This window comes from Prionailurus bengalensis, chromosome C1 (assembly GCF_016509475.1).
Source record: "Prionailurus bengalensis isolate Pbe53 chromosome C1, Fcat_Pben_1.1_paternal_pri, whole genome shotgun sequence".
Classification (NCBI taxonomy): Eukaryota; Metazoa; Chordata; class Mammalia; order Carnivora; family Felidae; genus Prionailurus; species Prionailurus bengalensis.
Window position 1 is genome coordinate 14,008,679 of NC_057345.1, and position 23,771 is coordinate 14,032,449.

The 23,771-nt window shown below is 55.8% G+C and overlaps 1 protein-coding gene and 1 long non-coding RNA gene across 5 annotated transcripts in view; one reads left to right on the forward strand and one right to left on the reverse strand.

Annotated features, from left to right (window-relative positions):
- The window catches only part of CAPZB (capping actin protein of muscle Z-line subunit beta), a 133,737-nt gene that overhangs the window by 10,093 nt on the left and 99,873 nt on the right, over positions 1–23,771 (reverse strand). For all 4 annotated transcript variants that reach the window (XM_043573919.1, XM_043573917.1, XM_043573918.1 and 1 more), the window contains exons 5-6: positions 6,697–6,838; positions 6,057–6,173 (exon numbers count right to left, since the gene is read on the reverse strand). In XM_043573919.1, the coding sequence (XP_043429854.1) occupies positions 6,057–6,173; positions 6,697–6,838 (259 nt within the window). The remainder of the gene's footprint in view (positions 1–6,056; positions 6,174–6,696; positions 6,839–23,771) is intronic.
- On the forward strand, positions 569–7,968 carry LOC122480019. The gene is made up of 2 exons (XR_006296501.1): positions 569–1,367; positions 5,311–7,968. It is a non-coding gene; the product is annotated as an uncharacterized LOC122480019 (long non-coding RNA).

Consider the following 23,771-nt stretch of genomic DNA (forward strand, 5'->3'; position numbering starts at 1 on the left):
TGGGGCACCTGGGCGGCTCAGTCGGTTAAGCAGCTGACTTCAGCTCAGGTCCCGATCTCCCAGTTTGTGAGTTCGAGCCCTGCATCGGGCTCTGTGCTGACAGCTCGGAGCCTGGAGCCTGCTTCGGATTCTTGTCTCCCTCTCTCTCTGCCCCTCCCCAACTCATGCTCTGTCTCTATCAAAAATACACATCAAAAAAACAAACAAAAAAGGAAGTTCTCCAAGTCCTGCACTTACGCTCCCAGCCACCGAACTGAGAGAGAAGAGGACTGGGGGCAAAGCCTCCAAAGCTGGGGAGGGACCCCTGGGGGCCTCTGTGGGGGAGTGCTCCCGACCACTGGCCAGGATGGCTTGTAGGGTGGGTGCCTGGTGACACGGGTCCTTCCTTCCAGACACACACAAGGCAGGGGTGAGTGTGTGGCCGCGGGGAGGCCTAGCTTCCAGAGGGAAAGCCTGGGTCTGGTCACCGTGGGCATGGCTTGGTAGAGGAGCTCAAATGAGGAAGCCTCCCCTGACCCCATCGCTCAGGTCATGACGGGTCACCCATGCCCCGCCCCTCCTGCCTTGTTCTTCTTTGTTACTACCAGCCTCGGGGCTGACACCAGCTCGTCGACTGACCTTCTGGCTGCTGGGCCCAGAGGACAGAGGAAGAGCACAAAGTACAGCGTGGTACAAGGTAGCCCTCTTTTTTTTTCTAGACAGACAAATCTGGCTCCGCCTCCTACTAGACAAATCAGCACGAGGACATTACATAACGGTTCAGACGTCGGTCTCCTCCTCCTGTCGGTTAAACAGGGAGGGGAACGCCACCTCGCTTACAATCGAATCAAGGGGGCAGCCCCCCAAAGCACCACGCGTTGCCCACTCTTTATCACCAGCTTTCCTGGAACCCCTTGGTTCCCGATCCAAGACAACCGGACGTTTTCCCGAGGTTCATCCGGGACACACAGCTAAACCCGCAGCCCACATTTCCCGTTTGCTCGGAAGCCACGCATCATTAGCCGAGACCTGTCTCCCTGGCCGCGCCCCCGCCCCTCCTCTCAGTTACTTACCTTGGAAACCGGCCCCAGCTTTAACGCACCTCGGATGAGTTATGCGACCGGCCGTTAGGATGACAGAAGCACGCATCTCCTCATTAAAGGCCGAGGGCACAAGGCGACACAAACGGGCCCACGGCCCCGGCCTGGCGGGCTGAGGACAGCCACTCGTCAGGCCCGTGTGGCTTGGCAGCAGGCACCGCTCGCGGCCAGCCGGAACCAGGCCCTGGCCGTGGGCTGGCGGCTCCGACCTAAACTACCAGGAAGGCTGAGGATTAAATATTTGTCCGGGTCGCTGTAAACCAGTGGAATTATAAACAGTTTGGAGCGGTAAGTGGTGCAGGAAGCCGTCTCCGGATACGGATTTAGGATTTTCCACCGTCGCCCGGGTGGCAGGGGGAGGGGGAGGGGGAGGCAGGCTGCGGTACAGCTGGCCGTCCGGGCTCAGCTGCCCTCCCTGCCAAGGGTTCCTGGAGGACAAGGGCCTGTTTGCACGCAAAATGACGGGCCTCGGGTCTGAGATGAGTGGGGACAGCCCCGCCGAGGGGCCAGAGACGGGGGCCCCCAAGATCCCCGGCGGCTTCAGGCCCCTCTTACTCGGCAGAGTCAGCAGAGGCTTAGCATGGGGTGGGGGGGTTGGTCTAAGGCCCTGGGACACATCCCAGGCATGTTGACAAAACGTCCGCCCTGCCCTCTTTCAAATGCATGTACGCACTTTTCTGCTGAGCCCACGAGAGCCCACAAACCTACGTGAGTCACTAAATTCATCTTTTCCGCAATCTATTTTTTCTATCAAATACGGCTATTTAAAGTATTGGAGTTATTAACGTTAAAACATTACGGGGCGCCTGGATGACTCAGTTGGTTCGGCTTAGGTCATGATCTCACGGTCCGTGAGGTTGAGCCCTGCATCGGGCTCTGTGCTGACAGCTCAGAGCCTGGAGCTGCTTTTGGACTCTGTGTCTCCCTCTCTCTCTGTCCCTCCCCCACTCACACTCTGTTTCTCTCTCTCAAAAACAAACTAACATTAAAAAAATTATTAAAAAAAAAAAGTTAAAAAATCGTTTGCTGTCAAAAGGGACCCTCGGGCACTACTGGCCGGGGCAGAGGCGAGGTTCTCTGCACGGAAGAGGGCTCCCCCCGGAGGGCGTTCTCAAGACCACCACACTGCTGCCAACGGACTTCTGGGAGCCCAGGGAGCCCAGGTGCTACTGGGTCTGCCCTTTCTCTTCGAGGCCGCCCCTTTTTTTTCTAAGACATCTCAGTATGGTTTTTTTTGTTTTTTTGTTTTTAATTTTAATTGAGAGAGAGAGAGAGAGAGAGCACGCGAGCGCACGCGCGTGCGTGCAAGCGGGGGAGAGCAGCAGAGGGGGAGCAAAAAGAGAGAATCTTAAGCAGGCTCCACACTCAGCACGGAGCCCCACGTGGGGTTCGATCCCAGGAACCGTGAATCACGACTTGAGCCAAAATCAAGAGTTGGACACTTGACGGAGCCAACCAGGCGCCCGCCCCTTCTCTGCCCTGTACACAGAGACACCCCACTGCACTGCACCAGCTCCCGGTGAAGGCCTTTCTTCCAGGTGGGGCGGCTGACGGTCCTACACGCAGAGGCTTCAAGTGGCATCTGAAGTGCCAGTTCAGCCCAGTCTGCTCCGCAGGAAGCAGCAACTCCCAGCCTCCAGCTCCCAGGTCACCTAGACACACCTGGAGGGGACATCTGGGACACGGGCTGCTGAGGACACCTAAGCAGAAGGCGGGTGAGAGGCACGTGGCAGATGCGACATTCTGATCTGTGAGAAATCGACGCTTTCATTCCAGTGACCTAAATATAATTCTCATACACACCGGTCTTCCTCCACGGCTCCCACCCAGCTCGTGGCTCCCAAAGCCTTGCAATTTCCTGAGCCACAGTGGGACCATCTTTTGTCATAGTGGTCTTTGGTCTCCTGTCCTCAGCGTCTGAAATCACTTGGGAGCCATACAGGTGAAATGGGCTTATGTTAGGAGGAGATTCTGGAAAGCACCTCAAAATGGGGGCTGGTTGCCAGGGGATCTTTCGGTCCCCCCGATTTCCCGGCAGGGGCGAAGGAGGGAGATTCAAAGAGTTTCCAGGTTGGGGAACAGAACGCTTCCAAGTGCCGCCATGCCGGGCGCCAAGCTCACGCTCCACGAGGACAGAAGACAGAAGCCCCTTTGTTTAAGACCTCGCCCTCTGCTTTGTCTTCATTCGGCCGTCCATCTGTATCCTCTAATATCCTCTGTAGGAAACCGGCGCTCGAACGAGTAAATGGGTTTCCTGAGTTCTGGGAGCCACTCCAGCAGATTAATCGAACCCAAGGAGGGGTTTATGGAAACTGCTGACGTGTGGCTGGTCAGCCAGCACAGGTGGCTTGCAAGTGGCATCTGAAGATACCTGTTGTGGGGACGGCCTGGGCCCCTAACTGGCGGGATCTAACGCCATCTCCAGGTGGACAGGGTCCAAGCAAGTTGAACTACAGGACGCCCTGCCAGTGTCCAGAGCGCTGCTCGCTGGCGACGTGGGGCACCGCCCTCACCCACGACAGAACCGTCCAGTGTCCATGTGCACGCAGATTCCCTGGAAAATTCTGCTGAGTGCAGATCCCAATGTGGCGGGTCCGGGTAGGGCCGCAGATCTCTGCGTGTCCAACGAGCTCTTTGGTGCTGCCGACGCGAGGCCGGGAGTGGGCTGTGGGCGGCAAGGCGGATGCCCTCGGGCTGCCGAGGAAGGCTTGCAGAGATGGCCCGAGCCAGCGGCTGTTCGTGGCCGGAGGTACACAGACGTGGTGAGCCCCGGTGAGGGCGAGGAAAAGAAGCCGTGGCCACGCCTGCAGCCCTTCGGCCCCCCCGGAGGCACGGAGCCGGATGGAAGCGGCAGGTGGTGTTCGGCCATAGACTGCTCCACGGTCTTTGCTTTGAAAAGGTGAAGCCTTTTAAGCGTCCGACTCTCGACTTCAGCTCCCGTCACGATCTCACGGTTCATGAGCTCGAGCCCCATGGCGGACTCTTGTGCTGGCAGTGCAGAGCATGCTTGGAATTCTGTCTCCTTCTCTCTGTCCCTTCCCTACTTGCTCTCTCTCTCAAATAAAAATACACTTAAAAAAAACAAAAAAAGGAAGCCCTGGCTCACACTGGATGTACCGCTGGCTCCACGACACCCCCGAAAAAAAAAGGACTGTGCGAAAGATGATTATCAGATGATGCCTCCGCTGAGGGAGTCTCTGGCAGCCACACTGGAGGGTTCTGAATCTGGCCCCGAGCTCAAAGGGAAGCCACAGTCATCGTGGTTCATGTGCAAGGAACAAAACCAGAAGGAAGGGCTAACACCTGGACAACTGAAACCAGGATCGAACGTCGAGTGTCGAGAGAATGGGTAAAACCCAAAAAGTGAGGCCAAGTGTAAAATCTCATCTGAAAGAAGGCCAAGTGCACGAGAGCACGACGGGAAATCCCGGGCCCTCGGTGGCTCGTGGGAGGAAGAGGGGTAGGGGGGCACCTGTGGGCTCGTGAGGTGCCAGCTGAAGCGATCCTGGGCGCACTGGAGGAGAGCTCCTGTTCGGACACCACTTTGTGTTTATTTGTTTTTTTAAAGTTTATTTATTTTTGAGAGACAGAGAGAGACACAGTGTGAGCAGGGGGAGGGGCAGAGAGAGAGGGAGACACAGGATCCGAAGCAGGCTCCGGGCCCTGAGCTGTCGGCACAGAGCCCGACGCGGGGCTCGAACTCACGGACTGTGACGTCACGACCTGAGCCGAAGAAGGACGCTTACCGACTGCGCCACCCGGGCGCCCCCCGGGATGCCACTTCTAGTGGAGGCCGACATAAAAGGAGTGGGCAAGCTCCTTAGTTCTGCCCAGTAGGGCGGCGGGTGTCCTGTCAGGTTGGGAGGTGACCTCTCGACTCCTCCAGTGTCGAGATCCTGTGACTAAGGCAGCTTTTTGACTGCTTTGGCCAAACGTCCTCATTTTTTCTTTCTGAGGGGAAGGCATGTTTGGAGTTTCGAAAAGCACCCTGCCTGGACCCGCACTGAAGGATCCTGGTGAGCATCACCGAGGTCTGTCCTCGGAGCGCTGCCGTGTGGGGCGGGGGCCAGAGCTCAGCAGACAGCGGGCTCCCCCCAGTGCCTGCTGGTCACCAGTCACTACTGGGCACCCGCACGAGGCGGCCACAAAACCCGCTTAGGTGCTTAAGGTAGGCATGTCCTCTCCTGGATCCTCTTAGCTTTTATGACAGCCTTTTCTCTCCTTTTTGGAGGCACTGGCTACCGTCCCCAGCAGCCTGTCGCCAACCCGCTGTCTCTGCCGTCACTCCGTGTACAAGATAACACCCGTCAGTTCTCTGCACAAAGCACCTCTCCGCCAGAGTCTCCTGCCTGCCCACAGCTATCCCTCCCCCCCATGGCGAAAAGCAGCCAGATTTTACCGCAGGAAACTGACACCCTTTTTTCCATCTATACCACCACCAACCTGAAGTCTGGCCAGGCTGCTTCATGCCCCCCCCGCCCCCGGCCTTGGGAAATGATACTGCGATGGACACAGGTGGCCGAGGCCAGTGAGACATTGCTGGGGTTAGAGGAGACCTATTGTGAAAGGGAAGCTCTTTCCCCCCGGACTGCCCGCCGCCAGATGTAAGCCAGAGGCCGCCTGCTCCCATGCGGAGACACGGGAGTCCTGACGCCGCCCTAGGCCCAGTCACACCAAACGAAGCCCGAACATCTCTCAGTCACACAAAACGCCTCGTTTTCATTTTGGCTTAAGGCTGTACTTGCCACCAAGAGTCCTCACACAGGACCTGAGTCACAACTGGGACATTCTCCCATTCTAAAGTGTTATCAGGAGTCTGTCCTGAACATCACAGAAGCATTGCAATGTAAATACCCTGGCAAAAAGATAGACCCTTCCAAGACCTGATCTCCGGAATCACCAAGAGGCCTGTGGGGAGGTCCCCGCGGGCACAGAGGCTGCCCCAGGCCTTCCCTGCGGGGCACCGGCAACTCCTACCTGTCTGGTTAGGCTGCCTCCGAGGTTCATGGTGCCAGAGCCCGACTTGTTGGTCTGCAGCCACAGCATCACCGTGGAGGTCAGCTTGTAATGGGCGGTGCGACCACTGGATTTCTCCTGCAGGACGAGACGGACATCAGGACCCTAGTTGCGACCCTGAGCTGAGGAGAGCCTGAACTCAGTTGGAGCCCGAACTCAGGGGCTTAGAAGTCCTAAAGTTGAACTGGAGTGTGAGCTCTGCCACACTAACGCTGTGGTCTTTGGCAAGCTTACTAAACTTCTCCGGGCTTCTGGTTCTTTCCAGATGAAGAATCCAGCAAAGTGTGTTCGGGCCCCTGAACTCAGGGCCATTCTACATTCGAACGTGTCCCTCCCACCACCATGTGCCACCAGCACATGACCTTCTTAGAAAATCCCAGCTGGCTTCTAAAGGGACTGAGTCTACAACCACGTGCACTCAGTTCTTTGGGATCTTTAGCACCAGGGACTACTGCTTCTTGACTTCTCTCTATAGAACTAAGTAGCTTTGGGGCGCATTTAGGAGTGAACAGGGCTTGAACAGGGCTTCACATATCACAGCACCCCCCCCCCCCCACTTCAAGAAACTTCTGCCGGGAGGTGGGGGGGGGAAGGGCCATACCTGCACTTCCACCACGTGGATGGAGTCCCAGCAGCCCTTGATCTTCTTTGATCCATCTCCAGCCTTCTTTATGAGGATCACTCCAGCAAAACCATGATCCAGATCCCAGAGGTAGACAGATGAGACGCCGCCTTCAAAATACCTGCCGGAAACAGGCCCACGTGCCCCTTAGATGTTAAGCCCATCAAATTACAGATCATCAGCCCAGGGGTTCGTTTGGCAAAGCTTCATCTGAAGGTCTGTCTGGAACTGAGGACCCTCCCTCCCTGCGGTGCTTTCCAGGGCTGACTCTTCACGTGTCCTGAGCACCTGTGCTTGGGGGAGTGGGTCCCAAAAGGAACAGGGGCTTAGGAGTCCTAAAGTTGAACTGGAGTGTGAGCTCTGCCACACTAACTCTGTGGTCTTTGGCAAGCTCACTAAACTTCTCCGGGCTTCTGGTTCTTTCCAGATGAAGGATCCAGCAAAGCGTGTGATGTGGAATGGACGCACAATGGGGGTCATCACCAGAGTAATCGTTACTGTTCGACATCCCTATCTTTCAGGACGGCTATTTCACAGGGGGATCAGGAGAAAAAAACAGCAGAGCCCCCCCCCCCCCCCCCCGCCCCGAGCTCCCTCCTCAGGTCTGAGTTGGTGTGGAAAATCTCCTAACTAAGAACAAATGCCAAGAGGGGAAGAGGACAACATCAGGCTGGAGTCCCAAGTCCAGGAGACCCAGAGCGACAGTGTGGCAGAACTGGGCGGCCGGGGGCACAGCGGGTCACCAGCCGCTGTGCGGTGAGTACCCGCGTCCCAGCACGCTCTTTATCAGCCCGCTGCTAGAGCACATTCTTTACCGGGACGTCTGTGGCCTCTCTGACCCCAATTAACCTCGGCATCCACGGTGTGGCAGGCACACTCTGGGGCTCGCTGGGAGGGCCAGCAGCACATGTGCGGCGCTGAGCACAGGCTTGGGGGGCACAGGGGCCTGGGCCCCGGCCCCCCCATCACCAGCTGTGGTCACACATTACCCACCCGCCAACTCTTTATAAAGTGTTACCAGGTACCGACAGTCTGAACTGGGCCTTAGTTTCATTATAAAATGGGAACAGTAATACCTACTTTATAGGACTCGTAAGAGACAAAAAAACAAAACAAAAAACCCCCCCAAAAAACGCACGGGAAAGTAAAAAATCTGACCAAAGACAATTATTGATTTTAATAACAAAAATAAGTACTAAAAATAAACACGTCTGTGAATTCTCAATAAAGCTGTTACATGATAAAAATATACACGGTTAATACTAATATTTAGAGAATGTGGGTGAAAGGGACACTAGAGTTCTTTGTACTTTTGGGGGGGGGGTAATTTTCATCTGAAACGATTTCAAACTAAAACGTTATGGTGCCAAGGTCAGCAGGCGACTCACGCGAGTGTAACAATCGGAGCGAGGAAACAGCCTTTCCTCACCAGAACGAGTCTCCTACCTTTGAGCTGCAGGATGCCGTGGTCCTAACCCACAGCGGGCCCACCGGGTGCCCAAGGGGTGCAGACGAGGTCTGCAACCCTCACCCCTCCCTGCGGGGATTCCTCGGGCAGGGGAGACAGCCCGCCGCTGCCATCACATCCCATCCCTGCCTCTAGTTCCCCGCAGGATGCGCTGTGATTAAGCCGTCAGATGAAATTCACACCCCCAGTTGCCCTGGGCCAGGGCTAACCACACGGTCAAGCCAACGAGGGCGGGAAGGGGCTGGCTCCAGGCGAGTGCAACACAGAGCACAGATACACCTGGGTGGGTGGGGGCGGAGGGCAGAGCTCAGAGGCCTCCTAGGCGACCTCCAAGAAATCCACACTCAGGGACCCCACTCAGGAAGGTTCCTTGTCTTGCTCCTAGTCTGTCCACACCCCACTCTCTGGGGATGGGGGGTGGTAACGAGATGTATTCCGGTCTAGGACCTGTGGCCCTACCTCTCTTCCTGGAGATCCAGCGGTCTCTAGAACAGGGCCCCTGCGGTGCTCGGGTGAGCTCCAACCAGGGGCTTGGGAAGCCTTTCTGGCCCGTACTCCTGGGCTCTGGTGGCTCCCGCAGCTTGAATATTCATCAGGAGGCACACCAGCACACTAGGGAAGAAGAGCCCCACCAAGCCCAGTCCTGCTGAGGACGGAGGGCAGGGTTCTAATGCACGGCTTCCCCTCCAGTCTGCTTGTGGGGAGCGCGGCCCCACATCAAAAGGGAAGAAACAACAGCTCTAAAAACTGTGGCTTTTCTTTGCTGGCAAAAAGGAGGGGCCGATAATCCCTTCTGAAGGCTTGATGCCCGCAGTCACTCTCACCCTTCGGCCTCTCATGGCTCGTGGCCCTGGTCTCCGTGACCAGACGGCGGCGGTGGTCTTGTCCAGGCTGTGCGCCCTCTGTGCCCTAGCGTACTGGGGAAAGCGGGCCAGGCAGCCCTGGAAGGGAACCAGGAGAGACCCTGGTGGTTTCACAGCCCTGGTCACCACGTAGAGACCAGCTCCACAGCACCAAGCAGCCTACAGTCGATTCCCCTCGGTCCCGTCCCTTGGACTTGTTTTCTTCCAGAAAACAAAACCTCTACATTCATGTTTTATACGGTGGAACTGGCCGTTTCCACCCCAACGTCCCGCCCGGTGGCCTGGCTCCCACTCTGGGCAGCCTCTCCCCGGGATCCTCAGCCTCCTCTCTGGGCCACACTGACCCGGACAAAGTTTCAAGTCGGAGACAAATGAGGTAAAAACACAAACACAACTCTGACTCCTATGTGGGTTGCTATTCCTTTCTCCAAAATTAAAAACTTCACTGCAAGAACAGTTACAAAACAAGGAAATTTAAAAATTAGCCCACAATACCATATATCAACGTATCCCATAAATCTGATTTTTTCCAAATCCCCTTCCAGTCCTTGTCCGGGTGCGTAATTTTTATATAACGAAAAGCACAGCAACGGTACTGCGTTGAGCTCGGCCTTTTCGCCTGGCACAGGATCGTCAGCACTTTTCCAGAGGGCCCCATGATCTCTCACTGTTTTTAACAGCCCAGGTACTAGTCCACTGGGCAGCAGCCTAACTTACAGTCGATTTGACTTGTAATAAAGCAATGGCAGCAGGGTCGGAGGCGACGCCGTTGACCTCACTTTGAATCTGTTCCCTCTCCCATCGGGGTGTTCCTCACCGGGGTGAGGCAGGCGTGCTGAAACCCGGCCTCCGCAGGCATATGGCCCCAACACACAGCAAGTCAACAACGGGCCTGCATTCCATTCACCAAAAGGCATCTCCGGGGACTGGGGAGCCAGCAAGTCCCAACCTGATGCTCCAAGACAAAGGGAGCAGAGGACTGAGTGATCAGAAGGGCCGTTTCGGAATCTCCCAGAAACACCGGCCTCCCCGACAAGTGCCGTCAAGGACCGCGGTGAGCAGGTTGGTGGCGGGGTGACTGCGGGGCATGCAGACAGCCCCCCATTACGTGGTTTACAGCTTGGCTCTGCGAGTGAAGCATTAATTAAACAGGGACCTCAACAAGTTTTTGAAAATTTATTCTTACCTACTGTACTTTGATCATAATGACATGAAGCAGGAAAAAAATAATTTTTATGTGGCTCACATTTATGAGTTTTTACATAAAGGCTTTTGTGGGTATTTTAAGAATGTGCTAAAATGTTGTCTGAAACCACATAAAGCCATCTGAGGAGTCGCCCGCCAGAACTAACAGCACACACATGGAAGCACTTTAACCGGCCTTTGTATATTTAATGAGTCAAATAGTATTAATATTGTTTAAATGCTAACATGCCATTTCAATAAGGTGGCTCCACCATCGCCAGCGACCCGCTCTCGGGCCTCGCACGTCAATGTGAATGAATGATCCAACGTGGCCGGGACCGAGAGCAGGCCAGCGCTTGATCATTTCTAAAGCCCCAGCCCTCCAGGGAGGGAGGGAGGACGGGCCCCGTACCAACTGCCACGACACTGCTGTGTGAGCTCGAGAGGCAAGGCCCAGAGTTCCTGCGGTGGGCTCTCTGGTCAAGTGGGCAGCTCAGAGAACTTTATTTATCTAAAAAAAAAATTGTTTTTAGTTTGTTTGTTTATTTAGAGCACGCACAAACAGAGAAGAGGCAGAGAGAAGGAGAGACAGAATCCCCAGCAGACCCCGTGCCGTCAGCACAGAGCCCGACACAGGGCTCAAACTCACAAACTGTGAGATCAGGACCTGAGCTGAGATCAACAGGCAGGTGCTTAACCGACCGTGCCACCGAGGTGCCCCCAGCTCTGAGAACTTTAAAACATGGAGGCCTGAAGACGAGAGCAGAGGCTTTTCTTGGCCCTGAAACCCACATAGACTCAGGTGAAGGGGATGAATGATGTCTTAGCTGGACAACACAGGGACACTCTGCAGGGGGACTGGGGAGAAGCCACCCTGGTAAGTCTTGAACCATGAGGCAGCGGTGCCTCTGAAGGCTCCAGGGACACCCGCAGTGGGGAAATGACACGCTGGAATCAAACTGTGCTGGTGTCCACTGAAAAAGCAAACCCCTTCCACCATCCACCACAGGGCTCCGTGGTCTCAGTGGCTTCCAAGACTTTCCCAGTAAGGGTGAACGCTTCCTTCTCTTTAAAAAAAAAGAAGACAACTTTTTTAAAACTGATTTGTTTAAATTATTACTTTTTCAAAGTAATACCTGCCTCCAACGTGGGGCTCAAACCCACAACCCCGAGATCAAGAGTCACGTGCCCTACAAACTGAGCCAGCCAGGCGTCCCAAGGGTGAACATTTCCTAAGGCAATGGAACTGCAGAGAATTCGGACAGCTAGGTCTAAGATGGGGCCACCGTGCACCGGCTCCCTAAGTCCGGTCCTCTGAAAACCAGTACTTGAGCACAACAGGCAGATCCAGGTTCATAAAGTCCAGAAGATCGGGGCACCACGGGCCACCTCTGCCCTGGAGGAGCTGGGGGTAAGCAGCCAGCCCAGCAAGTGGGCTCACATTTACCCGCACAGTCAATTACACTTAAGCATCATCTGCTCAAGTTTACTCCCTATCACCAGCTACATCCCTGAACCTGGACCAACTAAAAGCCCGACTCCTCAGAGTTCAGTATCATTCCTCCCTGCAAATGACTCTTGCACTCGAATCATGTCATAGTCACGGGTACAGATTCTGGGTCCATAACTCTCCAACCACAGGACTTCTGGGTGGAGGCGTAGCGGACAGAAGAGGGAAAACATAATTCTTCACATACTTCACACTCAAAATGACCTACTTCACAAAAGCTGAAGAAAAGAAAACATCTCAGCTCCTGAAGCTTCACGGAGTGTGTGCAGCCGAGCTGTGCGTGGAGACCCAGCATGGAAACTTGTTCCGGGAATCTGAGCTCTAAGTATGAATTACCCAATCCCCAGTCTTGGCCAGTGCTGGGCTGCAAATGTAACAGGAAAGACGGGACTGGAATGGATGGGACCTCGTCGGCTTTCACTCCTTCCTTTCAAACTGCCCCCCGGGGAGAAGAGCCGGATCCACGCTTCTAATACAGAGGCCCCGGCAGCTAATGAGTCACACGCCACGACCCTCCCAGAAGAACGGCATCCAGGACAGACCTGCCGGGAGCGGGCCCTTGTTGGCCTCACTCGGATGTGCTCTTTTTGCTCTATGTGGCCGGGGGGCTGCAGCAGACGCGGCCCTCTGGCAGTGCAATGTCATGTCTGACGTGGAGGCCCAGGCCATCACCCCCAAGGTCAGAGAAGGTGGGGGCATCATAAGGCCCCTAGATGCTAGAGTGTGAGGGGCCTCCTTCTGCAGTTGGCTTCATTAAATAAGCCAGGAGAAGGCAAGGAACATTTATTTGGCACCAAGGTGGTGCAAAGACTGTTTTCCCATTTGCAAAATGAGGCAGCTGGGTCACAGACTCACCAGGGTCTTACCCGGCTCGGCTGCCCAGGATTTGGTGGCTGCACCAGCGCCCGTATGAGGTACCCCCTGAGCACCACAGTGCACATTACTAACACCTTCATCAAGTTGGTCAGGATTCTGCTTGCACGCCTCCAGTGACAGAGAACTCACTACTTTTACCAAAGCCATCATTTTCATTTTGGACAGTCTGACTAGTTCTCACAGGGCTAGAGTGAAAACTTCCACCCACTGCCCACCAGAACCACACAAAATAAGAACTTAATGCTCTTCCCTCCAGTAATCCTTTTAAATATCTAAAAATAGCTTACGTAAACCCCAAGACTCCTCTGTCGTGGCCTTCCCGTTATCTTATTCCTCCTAAGACGTGAATTTAAGCCCCGACCCCTTGCTTATCCCCTTCGGTAAGGGTCCGAGAACAGACGTCAGCACCCGGTGTTGACCAATGTATGGCGGAGCCCAGCACAGCTCTGGGGGCAGAGGCAGCTTCTCCATTCGGGAGCCCAGGAGTGAGGCAGCTTTCCTGGCCACCACGCCGCACTCGTGATGACACATACGAGCTCGTGCTCATCCCTCCCGGAATGTGTTTTCTTACACACTGTCATAAAATTGTCTCCCGTGTCCTGTATTTTTGAGACCTTGGTGCACGGACCTGAGAATACCACTTTCCACTCATATCTGTTCTACTTAATCTCAAAGACATGGCTTCACCACCTCAGTGTATCTGTGGGGCTTTGGAGCCTGCTGTCTGTCGTCCATGTCCCATCCAAGCCACCCTTCCCGGAGGTCTTTGCATGTGGGAATACACACAGAGGTCGGGTGCAACCAGGGGAGTCTAGGACCAAGTTCCAAACTGAGGGAATGAGCTCTCCCAACCAGCTCTAGAGAGTCCTGGCGGCTGGGGTGACCCTCCTGTGGAGAAAGTGATGGTCGACTTGGAAGGACGCACGTGGTCTGGACACTTCTTCCGAGTTGGGGGTTGGAAGTATCTAGGTGGGAATTCCCACGGGCTCTGATCCGACTGGAGATGAAGGGGCCATCAGGGTGGATGAGGGAGGGACAGAGGGGATAGATGATGTGCGCAGGCCGAGATGCCAGGCAAAGGGTTCACACTGTATAGAAATGTTTACTGTCAGTCCAATGAAAACAAGAGGAATCCTTCTGGTATTCTGTCTGAAGCCAGGAAGGCTGTCCCTTAAAATGTCCCAAACTGTTAAGATTCTAGGAGGTTCTTCCTTCCCTACTCTGTGCCCTTGTGTCTCGGCCGTGGTCTGTGGTGCTTCTGGGATCTCCCCGCGTAGCAGCGGTTAAGACTTGGGGGGACACTCTTCACCGTGACTGGCACTTGGTCACGACAGTAACAAGGAGGTCATGTGGGTGCTTGTTCAGATGGAAGCCCTCAGGCTCGCTGACTGACTTCACGGCAAAGACAGGGAGAAGGAAACCCAGAGGCAGAGCCATTTCACTAGCGGCTCAAGTTTGGCCCCAGAACAATACCTTCTTGTTTCCTCCCAGCCGGAAAAAAGAAACTAAAATTCCCAGCTACCAGCAGCAGTTTGTTTTTCTGATCATCCTTAAACGTCCTTACAACATAAGAAGGCACCTGGTACCCACGGGTGGGAACAATTCAATTCCACGCCAGGAAAGAAGAAAACTCTCCAATTTGCTTGGAGCGGCATCTAAAACTGGGCCTCCTTCCTTGCAGCGCAGACCAACATTCCTCTCTCGTTGGCTCCAAACTGGCCACCACTGAGAGGTGAAGAGTCCTCCCCGTCCAACAGAAGGACGTGGGTGCTGCCCGACGGCCACGGCATCTGGAAAGCCCACAGAGAGCCACAGAACAGGCTGACAGCCACAACCACGAGGGTCTGGGAAATGCGGGCTCCCCCTCCCAGCCCCAGCCGCTGGTGTACCAGCCTCCATTCGGATGCATCCACGAAACCACCGGCGGGGGGGGGGGGGGGGGGGGGGGGGGGGGGGGGGGGGGGGGGGGGGGCTGTTCGTCTCCCTGAGGCTCCTTCTCTCTGGGCCGAGAAGGGAAGATCTCCCTCCTCCTAACCTTGGTCTGCTCTCCCTGGGGGCTGGAGCCGGCTCTGCACAAAATGGAGAAAGGCCGGCCCTTGGGTCTGGGCTGGCAGACCCGCGGCTGAGACCCCCGCTGCCCCCGCGGGTGTGTGGAGACCAGCTGTTCCCACCGCGGTCTGCCGAACGTGTCCGAGTCTGCCCGTGGACACGGCACAGGTATTCTGTGGAAATGCCTTCCAGGGCACACAGGTGCGACAATCCCCTGAGCAAACATACCGATCGGCTTAGGCACGTGTGACTTTAACGCCAGTTGCATTCTGAAGCGCACATCTGGACCACGGCCGCAGCCCTTTACAGCCTCTTTACAAGGTTTTTAATTTTTTCTTTTTTTTTTTTTTTTTTTTTTTTTTTTTACTTACAGAGACACGACGAAGGTCTCTCTAGAAACAAGGGTGCCGCCCGCAGGGGCGGCAGATCTGGCTCTGGGATCTGACCCAGCCGTCCACGCTCGGCGCCACAGTGACTGTCTCCGGGCTCTCCGGAACCCTGCGACCATCCTGGCCGTCTGGAGTCACAGAGCCATCACAGTCATCAAGGGCTGCCATTGTGGGGAACCCATTCTGTGTCAAGGGCTTTGCGTATGTTATTTTACAGCTAAGAAAACCGAAACCCAGAGAGTGAAAGAAACACGCCCAAGCCACAGGGCTGAGAAGAGGGCCGCTGGGACCCGAAGGGGCACCGTGGCAGTGCAGGCGGGCAGCGGGGCTCAGGGGCCCTGGCTGAACCCGTGAGGTTGAATTTGGCTCAGATGAACACACACAAGCACAACACCACCACCGTATACCACGCTGGTCTGGGAAAAGAAAGCAGGAGACGACGGTGCATGGCCTGGCGGCTGGGGCCCACCACACTGGGAATTCTGGAAAGAAGAGAAGGATCCTCCACCTTGATAAGGCAGCTAGGGTCTGCTGGCTGAGCCTTTGTTAAGACCACCCACTCTTGATTCGTGCACAAAGCAGCTTCCCAGAAAAGATGGGTCTACCAGGAGTCCGGGAGGCAGCTCAGCCAGGAGCACAGCTTGATCACTGAGGGGAGCTGGTCCTTCCTTCCCGATGGGGGTCTTCACCCCAAGACGTGCAACTGCGTGATCCAAGCGTGACCGTGTGACATGTGCTTGCCAGAAGCCAAGATTTCTGGAGGAATCGGAGTCGCCGATGCTGATTCGGGGGACTGTGTTTATAAACAAACTTCTTTTTTGCACACTCCTGCTTTCCATTTGACCTTCCTCCATTTTCTTGGTAAAATTTATTTTTACAGAGACAGAAAGTGCACACATGGGTGAGGGGTGGGGGGGGAGGGAGAGAGAGAAAGAAAGAGAGAGAGAAAGAGAGAAAAAGAGAAAGAGAGAGAGAGAGAAAGAGAGAGAGAAAGAGAGAGAGAGAGAGAGAGAAAGAGAGAGAGAGAGAAAGAGAAAGAGAGAGAGAAAGAGAGAGAGGGAGAATCCCAAGGAGGCTCTGCACTGACAGTGCACTGTCAGTGCAGAGCCTGATGTGGGGCTTGATCTCAGGAACCGTGAGATCATGACCTGAGCAGAAATCAAGAGTCAGACACTTAACTGACTGAGCCACCCAGGTGCCCCTTTTTGACTTTCTTTTAGCAGATGAAAATCAGATGGCGTGCCAGGGCAGCCAAACCCTGAGCCGCGGCCTTAGGATGGTGGGTGACAGATGATGGGGCCCTGCCATGGTCACTCCCACCACCCGCCTCCAGGCTGGGGGCGGCTTGCAGGCTGGTCTAGACCCTCTCTTCAGGGGCTCCGGAAGCCGCAGCGGACAGTGTCTGTGTCAGAGTGGCGGTCACGGGACAGCTGAACCTCGCACTGTGGGGGCAGGACACGGACCAGCTCCGCTCCCCTGGAAGGCAGACAGGCCTCTCTCTCGGCCCGTCTCCCTAGCCAATTAAAACGGCACGACTGAGGGGGGCCCGGGTTTCCCCACTAACTGCTCCCAGAGCTTTCACACAAGCCCAAGGCTGCGGCAGGCCGGGTGGGTTCCCAGAGGCCCTCCGTACGCGTGGCTGAAGATACAAATAATACGTGTGAAAACCCAAGTACTGATTACACTGCCGACAAGTGGAAAGCCAGACACAAACCCTGTCCTCACCCGCAGTCCCTGGAGCGCGGCCTGCAGCTTCGTGCAGGGACAGAAAGCTTCACGCATCATGAGCCGTTCAGACCTATCTGACCAAATGGCCCAGGTCTCATCAAGCTCCAGGACTTTCTGAATTATCTCCCCACCACTTCACACTCCAGAGACTGAAGGTAATGGCCAGCTATTTCTGGTAGTGGGAAGGCACTGGGTGACCTTAAAGCTACAGATTTTACCCGGCCAGACTGAGGGACGAGTAGTTGGGACCCAGTAGCCAGACTAAGGGGGAAGTCTGGGGTGGGATCTTTCCACTCAGGCCTCTCCAATTCAGCCTCCAAATCACTTATGGAGAGTTTCTGGGGATGCACTTCAGAGCTGGCCTATGTTCCCCTGGGACCCTCCAGACCCTTCCTGGTGCACTGAGAATGACACCCAAAGCCCATGTCCCACAAGGGCCTGGGTTCCTCTCACTACTGCTCACACCCTGCTCCAGCCTCCACTCAAGTGACCCCACAGCCCAGGAACCACAGCCCGAGTGACTCCCACTGCTCAGAGCACTGGCTCACCCACCCTGCCCCTGCCAGGCTCCACGGCTGAGCATGCCCTCCGCCCCTGCCAGGCTCCACGGCTGAGCGTGCCCTCCGCCCCTGCCAGGCTCCACGGCTGAGCCCGGGCTCTCCACGACCACCCGAGGTTCAGTGATTCACTAAGAGGCTCACGGGACTCAGCACAGAGTCTTCCTCCCCTCCAGGAGCTATTCCAGTGGAAGGAGACAGGGCAGAAGTAGCCGAAGAGAAGGCACGAGGGGGAGGACCTGAGGAAACCAGACACAAGCTCTCAAGAGCTCGTGACTCCTCTTTGGGGTCAGACAGGACGTGCTCCATTCCTCCAGCAATGAGTTGTGTGAGGTGCTGTCTACAGGGACGCTCATCAGACCCGGTGACCAGGATTTTTATGGGTAGAGTGCTCCCTACCCAGCACACACAAAATTCCAGGCTCCCAGAGGGAAGCAGGAGTTCAGCATAAACCACAGGGTTTGTGGAGAGAGTTTAAGCAACACGCGCCATTCTTATCAGGGAATGGTGGGGACCCTCCCTGAAAACCAAGCTCCTGGACGCCGGCCAAGGGCGAGCCTTGCAAGGACAGAAGTGCCACACCGGCTACTCGAACTCTCTCCTGAGCAAGGGCAAACCCACTATCATCAACGCACGCTCGTACCCCCCTATCTAAAGTCAGGCTCTTCTGCTCTCCTGCCTCCACACCTGGGTTTGGTCCTTCACATCACTCAGCAAATCACGCAAGCACTTTGTTCCCTTCCTCGGGTGTGCACCTGCACCTCTTCAACTTCTGTTAAAATGTGAGCCCCGTGTTGGGGGTGCCTGAGCGGCTCAGCCGGTTAAGCGGCCGGCTCTTGATTTCTGCTCAGGTCATGATCCCAGGGTTGTGGGATCAAGCCCCACGTCGGGCTCCAGGATGAACATAGAGTCTGCCTGGGATTTTCTCTCTCCACCCATCCCCCGCTTGGCCCCTCTCCACCACTTGTGTTCTCTCTCTCTAAAATGATAATAATAAAGCCCTGGGTGGCTCAGTCGGTTGAGCGTCCAGTTTGAGCCTCGCGTCGGGCTCTGTGCTGACAGCTCAGAGCCTGGAACCCGTTTCAGGTTCTGGGTCTCCCTCTCTCTCTGCCCCTCCCCCGCTCATGCACGCGCGTGCGCGCTCTCTCTCTCAAAAATAAACAAACATAAAAAAAATTTTTAAAAAATGGTAATAAAAAAAGTGAGCCCCATGAGGGCAGGGGCTGCACCCGACCCACTCCCTGGTGTGCCTTGTGCTCAGGGCACAGAAGGTTCTTAATATCTGTGGAACGATGGTAAGTACTCTCTCCCATCGCCACAGATGGGAACCACTTCACTCCGTTTTCGAGACAGAACTTACTTGAGGTCTCACTGCGGGCCAGTAGCTGAGCCCCGACCAGAACCCACAGCCTTCCAGTGTGGCTGGTGATGTGACACGGCCTGCTCTCTCACCACGTCTGCACCCAAGGCCACCTCATACCCACAACCATAAAAGGCCCAGGACGTGAAACATCCACAGGATAACTACCGCCAAACCAGAATAATCTTGTCACGCTCAAGTCGGTGCAAGAGGAGCCTTATGAACAGCACCTCACTGAATGCCCCCCTCACCCCTCAGAGGGCAGGGGGCACCTCTTCAACAGACAAGGAAACAGAGGCTCAGAACGTTCACATACTTGCCCAGAGTCAGTGAGTGAGTAAGGGCAGAACAGAGAAGGAAGTCCAGGCCCTTTCAAGGCCCGGCTCCTCCTGATTCCACAGCCGGCCACTCAGGTCCAGTGAAGCGGGGAGACCCCAGGGGCCCCGGGTGCAAGGTCTGGGGAGGCAGCCGGGAACATGAAGTTCCAAGGATTCGGGAAACCAAGGCGATAAACTTTTTTCACACACAAATGTGGATGCCGTGCCCCTCCAGGGCCAGTGTTGCCCAAATGTCAAATGACAGAGGGACAGGATGGAAGAAGGAAGAGGCAGAAATAACCACAATTCGTGCATGGCCCCAGAGAGGGGAGAAAAGGCAGGGAGCTGGGGGCAGCCCGTCCACCCAGCACCCTGGCCGCTCCCAGAGAGGCTTGTGGGTTTCTGGACTGCCACAGGGACGCCAGCCTTGTTTCATTCTATAAACTTCTTCCAGACAAGGAGAGCTGATTAGAAAAGCTAATTAAATCTTTTGAAGATTATCTCAGACCCGAAGCAAGGGAAGAACACGAAACGCCTTCCCACCCAGCTCCTCCACCCCCCAGACTCTGGCCTTCATTAAGCTTTGATTTCAATCAATTGCACACCCACTAAAATTAACTTATAAGGCCAATAAATTGCAACCGCATGTTTGAAGGTATTATCTGCTGCAAGCCAAGAGCCAAGGACCGCAGAGCACGGGGCAAGATGTCTGGCACAGACGGGAGTAATCATCTCTGGAAGAAAGCAGTGCCAGCCCGCTTGGTCAGAACATCTGGTCTCAGCAGAATCCAGGCCGACAGAGGCAAAAGTGAGACCCGGTGTGAAAGCCAGAGGTGGGAAGGTTTCCCTGGGAACCCGAAAAATCAAAGCACCGATCCTGGGGTTCACAGTGCGAGGTCCCTGGCAGCAGCGGTGGCCGCCCCCTATTGAAATCCCCACTCCCGACTCTTCCCCGAGGAAGATGCATCGTGTAGATCAAGCGATGGGGTTTTGTGACCGATGAGCTACCCTAGGCTTGGGCCTAAAAAAGCAGTCAACTCTGCCAAGAAAGAACGTGAAGCAATCCCATAAGCCAGCCGACCAAGAGCCTGCCCTTTCTGCTACCTTTTCCCATGTCCCCAGGTGCTACGCAGGCTGCGGGGACACTCCTTGGACTGAGCCAGGCCCACGATCACAGCTAGGAAACCGTCTTGGGGTTTGGCAGAGGAGAATGGAGTAGCCTGGATGTTGGTGACCAGGGTGGGAGGGCTTGGACGAGGGCAGTGAGCCATCAGGATGGCCTGAGAGTAGACAGCGACCCCACCCAGCCCGCCAGCAAAACAGGCTTGTCCCCTAAGCATGTGCAGCAAATTGACTATTTGGACCTAAAATGAGGGCTGCTTGGGTGGTACAATCAACAGTCGTTGGGACAGTTCTTCCTCTGGGGGAAAGCTGCCACCATACCACTGATGATGGCAAAAAAGGGCATCAATAAACATGGGAGGGACCCGAGTCAGAGGCAGGGAAGCAGGGACCCGATCGGCTTATGAGGGGCTCCTACTTGAAGGCTCCTCCTGCCCACACCCCAACTGAGGGCACATTTATTCCATGATGGGGGAAAGGTGCATGCAGGCAGGAGAGGGGGCACCACGCCCCTTACAAGTGGAGGGTCTGTGGGTCCATCCATCCCTGGCCCCGGCTCCCTCCTTGTGACCACTCTGATCAGTTCCAGGGGCTCATAATTCATTCTAATTCTCTGCAAACTCAAAGCCTTGACACAGCCTGGATGAAAGCACCCCCCCACCCCCAACCCCGGACCTGAGGATAGAATCCAAGGCTTTCCCTCCCTCAGGATGCTAATGAAGAAGCCGTAATCTCTCAGGGCAGAGAGCAGCCTCTGGGGAGACAGCGAGCACTCCCTCTCTGGCAAGGCCTGGGTGGCTCTAGATGCCTGACCCGGATCACGTTTCAGTTCTGGTCTCAGGCACTCACTCTCCCGAGGAGAACAGCAGGAGAAGGAACGAGGTTAACGGGTCCACGATAAGCAGGGGAGAAAGGGGTGTCTGCCACTTTGCCAGAAGACAAAATATCCCTGCAAGGTCTTCAGGCATAAGCCGACGGGGGCGGCAGCAGGGAGGGTGGCAGGAAGGAACACTCCGGATCTCTGTGGGCTGCGTTCAGTGGCCTTCCCAGCACGGCGAGGGCCCTTCCCACCAGCAGTCTACACGACACGCTCCCGAAAGTGTTCGCTGCAGAAGGATTCTGAGCCCGCAGGCCGGAGCCTGGCAGCTTCAGTCACTTGAGAGGGTCAGTGGTCAAGGAGTCGGGCACAAGGTAAGGCCAGTCCTAACTCTGTGACCCATCAGGACCCAAGAAATCAGAAACATCTGGGGTCATCGGGAATCCAAGACCAGGTGAGCACAGGGGAGGAGTCTGCTCTCCAGGCTCCTCAACGCCTATGGGGGCGCAGGCCAAGCTCCAGCATGGAATGGGGTGCCCCCGAGACGGCAGCACGCCCTTGCGCCTCTTCCCGGCCCCTCACGCAGCAGACACAAGGCAGTGCTAGGGGAACGCCTCCCCTCGCGGCGACCTTCGCCAACACGACAGGGAGACAGGCGGAAGGAGGGCTGAGTGGCCTCACTCGCTGGGGGCGACAACAAATGAGCCTTTCTAATGGGAAGGGACAGAGCTGAAGGGTAAAGGGAAGGCGTGACCTACTGCCCCTTCACCCCATGGACCGATCCGGTCCCCGGAACACCCAGGTAACCACTGGCTTGTGCTCAAGGCAGAGGAAAGGCCTCCTAGCCCCCAGCTGACTTCTCTCTACTCCAAAAACACAGGGCAGAGAAGAGCTCAGCCTTCTGGGCCGTACCGTGGTCACCAATGTGGCTACCACCAACTCGCGGCACTCTGAGAATGGAACTTCTGGAGGTGAACGATGTGCCACGATGTTAAAAAAAAAAAAAAAAAAAAGGTAATTAAGAAAAGGAAAGAGAGAAGAGGGGGGAAAAAAGATTTGTTTTCATAATTTTTAGCCCAGAAACGTGTCTCATTTTAACTCCCGTCATGTGTGGTCCAGCTGGGAAAATGTTCCTCACACACGGTCTCAGGAGAGAGTGTCCTCAGTACTCTGATAACAGTGGGTGGTTTGAAACACGACTCTCGGTCCCCAGTGACAGCTCTAATCACCACCTGTGTGGTGGCCTGTGGTTGCTGGCACACGGGAAGAAGCGGGCCTCCCCGCACCCCCCTCACCCAGAGGCCCGGAACTCTCTCCACACAGACGCTGCTGGGGACAGAGGTGCGTCCTCTGGGCTGGATTCCATGCCTGCCACGGCACCCCAGGGGCTGGGCTTGTCCACTCGGGTGCAGGAAGCCGTCCTGTCAGTCCGCCTCAAGCCCACAGCGGGTCAGCACCCCTGCAGAGGTGGGCACGGGCTCACAGACACCTTCAGGTGGACATTTGCTCAGGAAGGGAAGTCTCTTCAGGAGATGCCGTGAGGAGATACCCCCAGGGAGGGAGTCCCAGGCCTCGCTATACCGGAGCGGGGTGACCGCTCTGGCCAATCAAGACCCCACAGAAGGCACACGCCTAACAATGACCACGTGTCATCACATATGTGAAACAGCAAGACGGGAGGGGGAAGAAAGTCAGAGACAAAACTGGGCCCTTCCCTAGGTCTGCCCCAAAAGGGCAGGACCAAGGCCACGAGTCTGAATCACTTCATTCGGGAAATCACAACTCAAACCCTTAAGTCCAAAAGAAATCAGAACCACTCTCATTCTGACCCCTGGAGAATCCAAGAGGCGCCCGCACAAGCGGCCTGACAGACTGCTCTTTCCTGGCTCGGGCGTGGCTGGCCCCCTCCGGGCATCAGACCTCAGCTCCAAGGTCACGTCCTGCAGAAGCTTTCCCAACAGCTCCGCTTAAAGCAGCCAGTCACTCTCTGCCCCACCACCCAGCGGGGTACCTGCTCACAACCGTCTTCCCACAGTGGACACTTCGAGAGGGCAGGAACATGGTCTAGCACGTTCGAGGCCGCACCCCCAGTGCTTGGCGGGCACCTTCAGTGCCGGGTGAGTAAGTGAACAGACTCTGGACTCTGGACAAGGATGACTTTACATCCCAGGTCCACTGCTCACTGGCTCTGTGACCTTGGGCAGTGTACTTCGGCTCTCTGGACCGTCACTCACTCGCAGAATGGGGACGATCCTTTCACGCGGGCTGTTCTGGAGAGTAGATGGGGGGGTGGGGGCGGGGAGTCCGGCGAGGCCGTGAGCACAGCGCTCACACCGTCACTGGCTGGCCACCGCGCATCACTGCCCTCTCATTATCAGTACCATCCCCACAGCACGAGACGGACTCCACTTGGGAGTTCTCGTAGGAGAGCCGTGCCGGCCTCCTAGCAGACGGCGGAGGGAAAGGTGGCAGTAAAAACCAACTACAGATGCACGAGGAGACAGTGGTGCGTCCCCCTCCCCGCCTCACTGCACGAGCAGCAGGTCTCCGGCGGCGTGGTTCTGGACTTGAGAACACTTTCAACACCAGGACTGGTTTTAACTGTGAAAATCAGTAACTCGTGTTTGTGGGAACAAACACGGACTCACGCGCCAGCTCTCTGCCTCGACATCCCGTGGAGCCCACGGTCTCATCTGTGAGGAAGGGACAACCCTCTTCCCCAGAAGTTCTTGTAGGGACGAAAGGTAACGTACGTAAACTACTGGCGTGTGACAGATATCGAAGATACGGTGAATTACATGGCGAAGCATTCA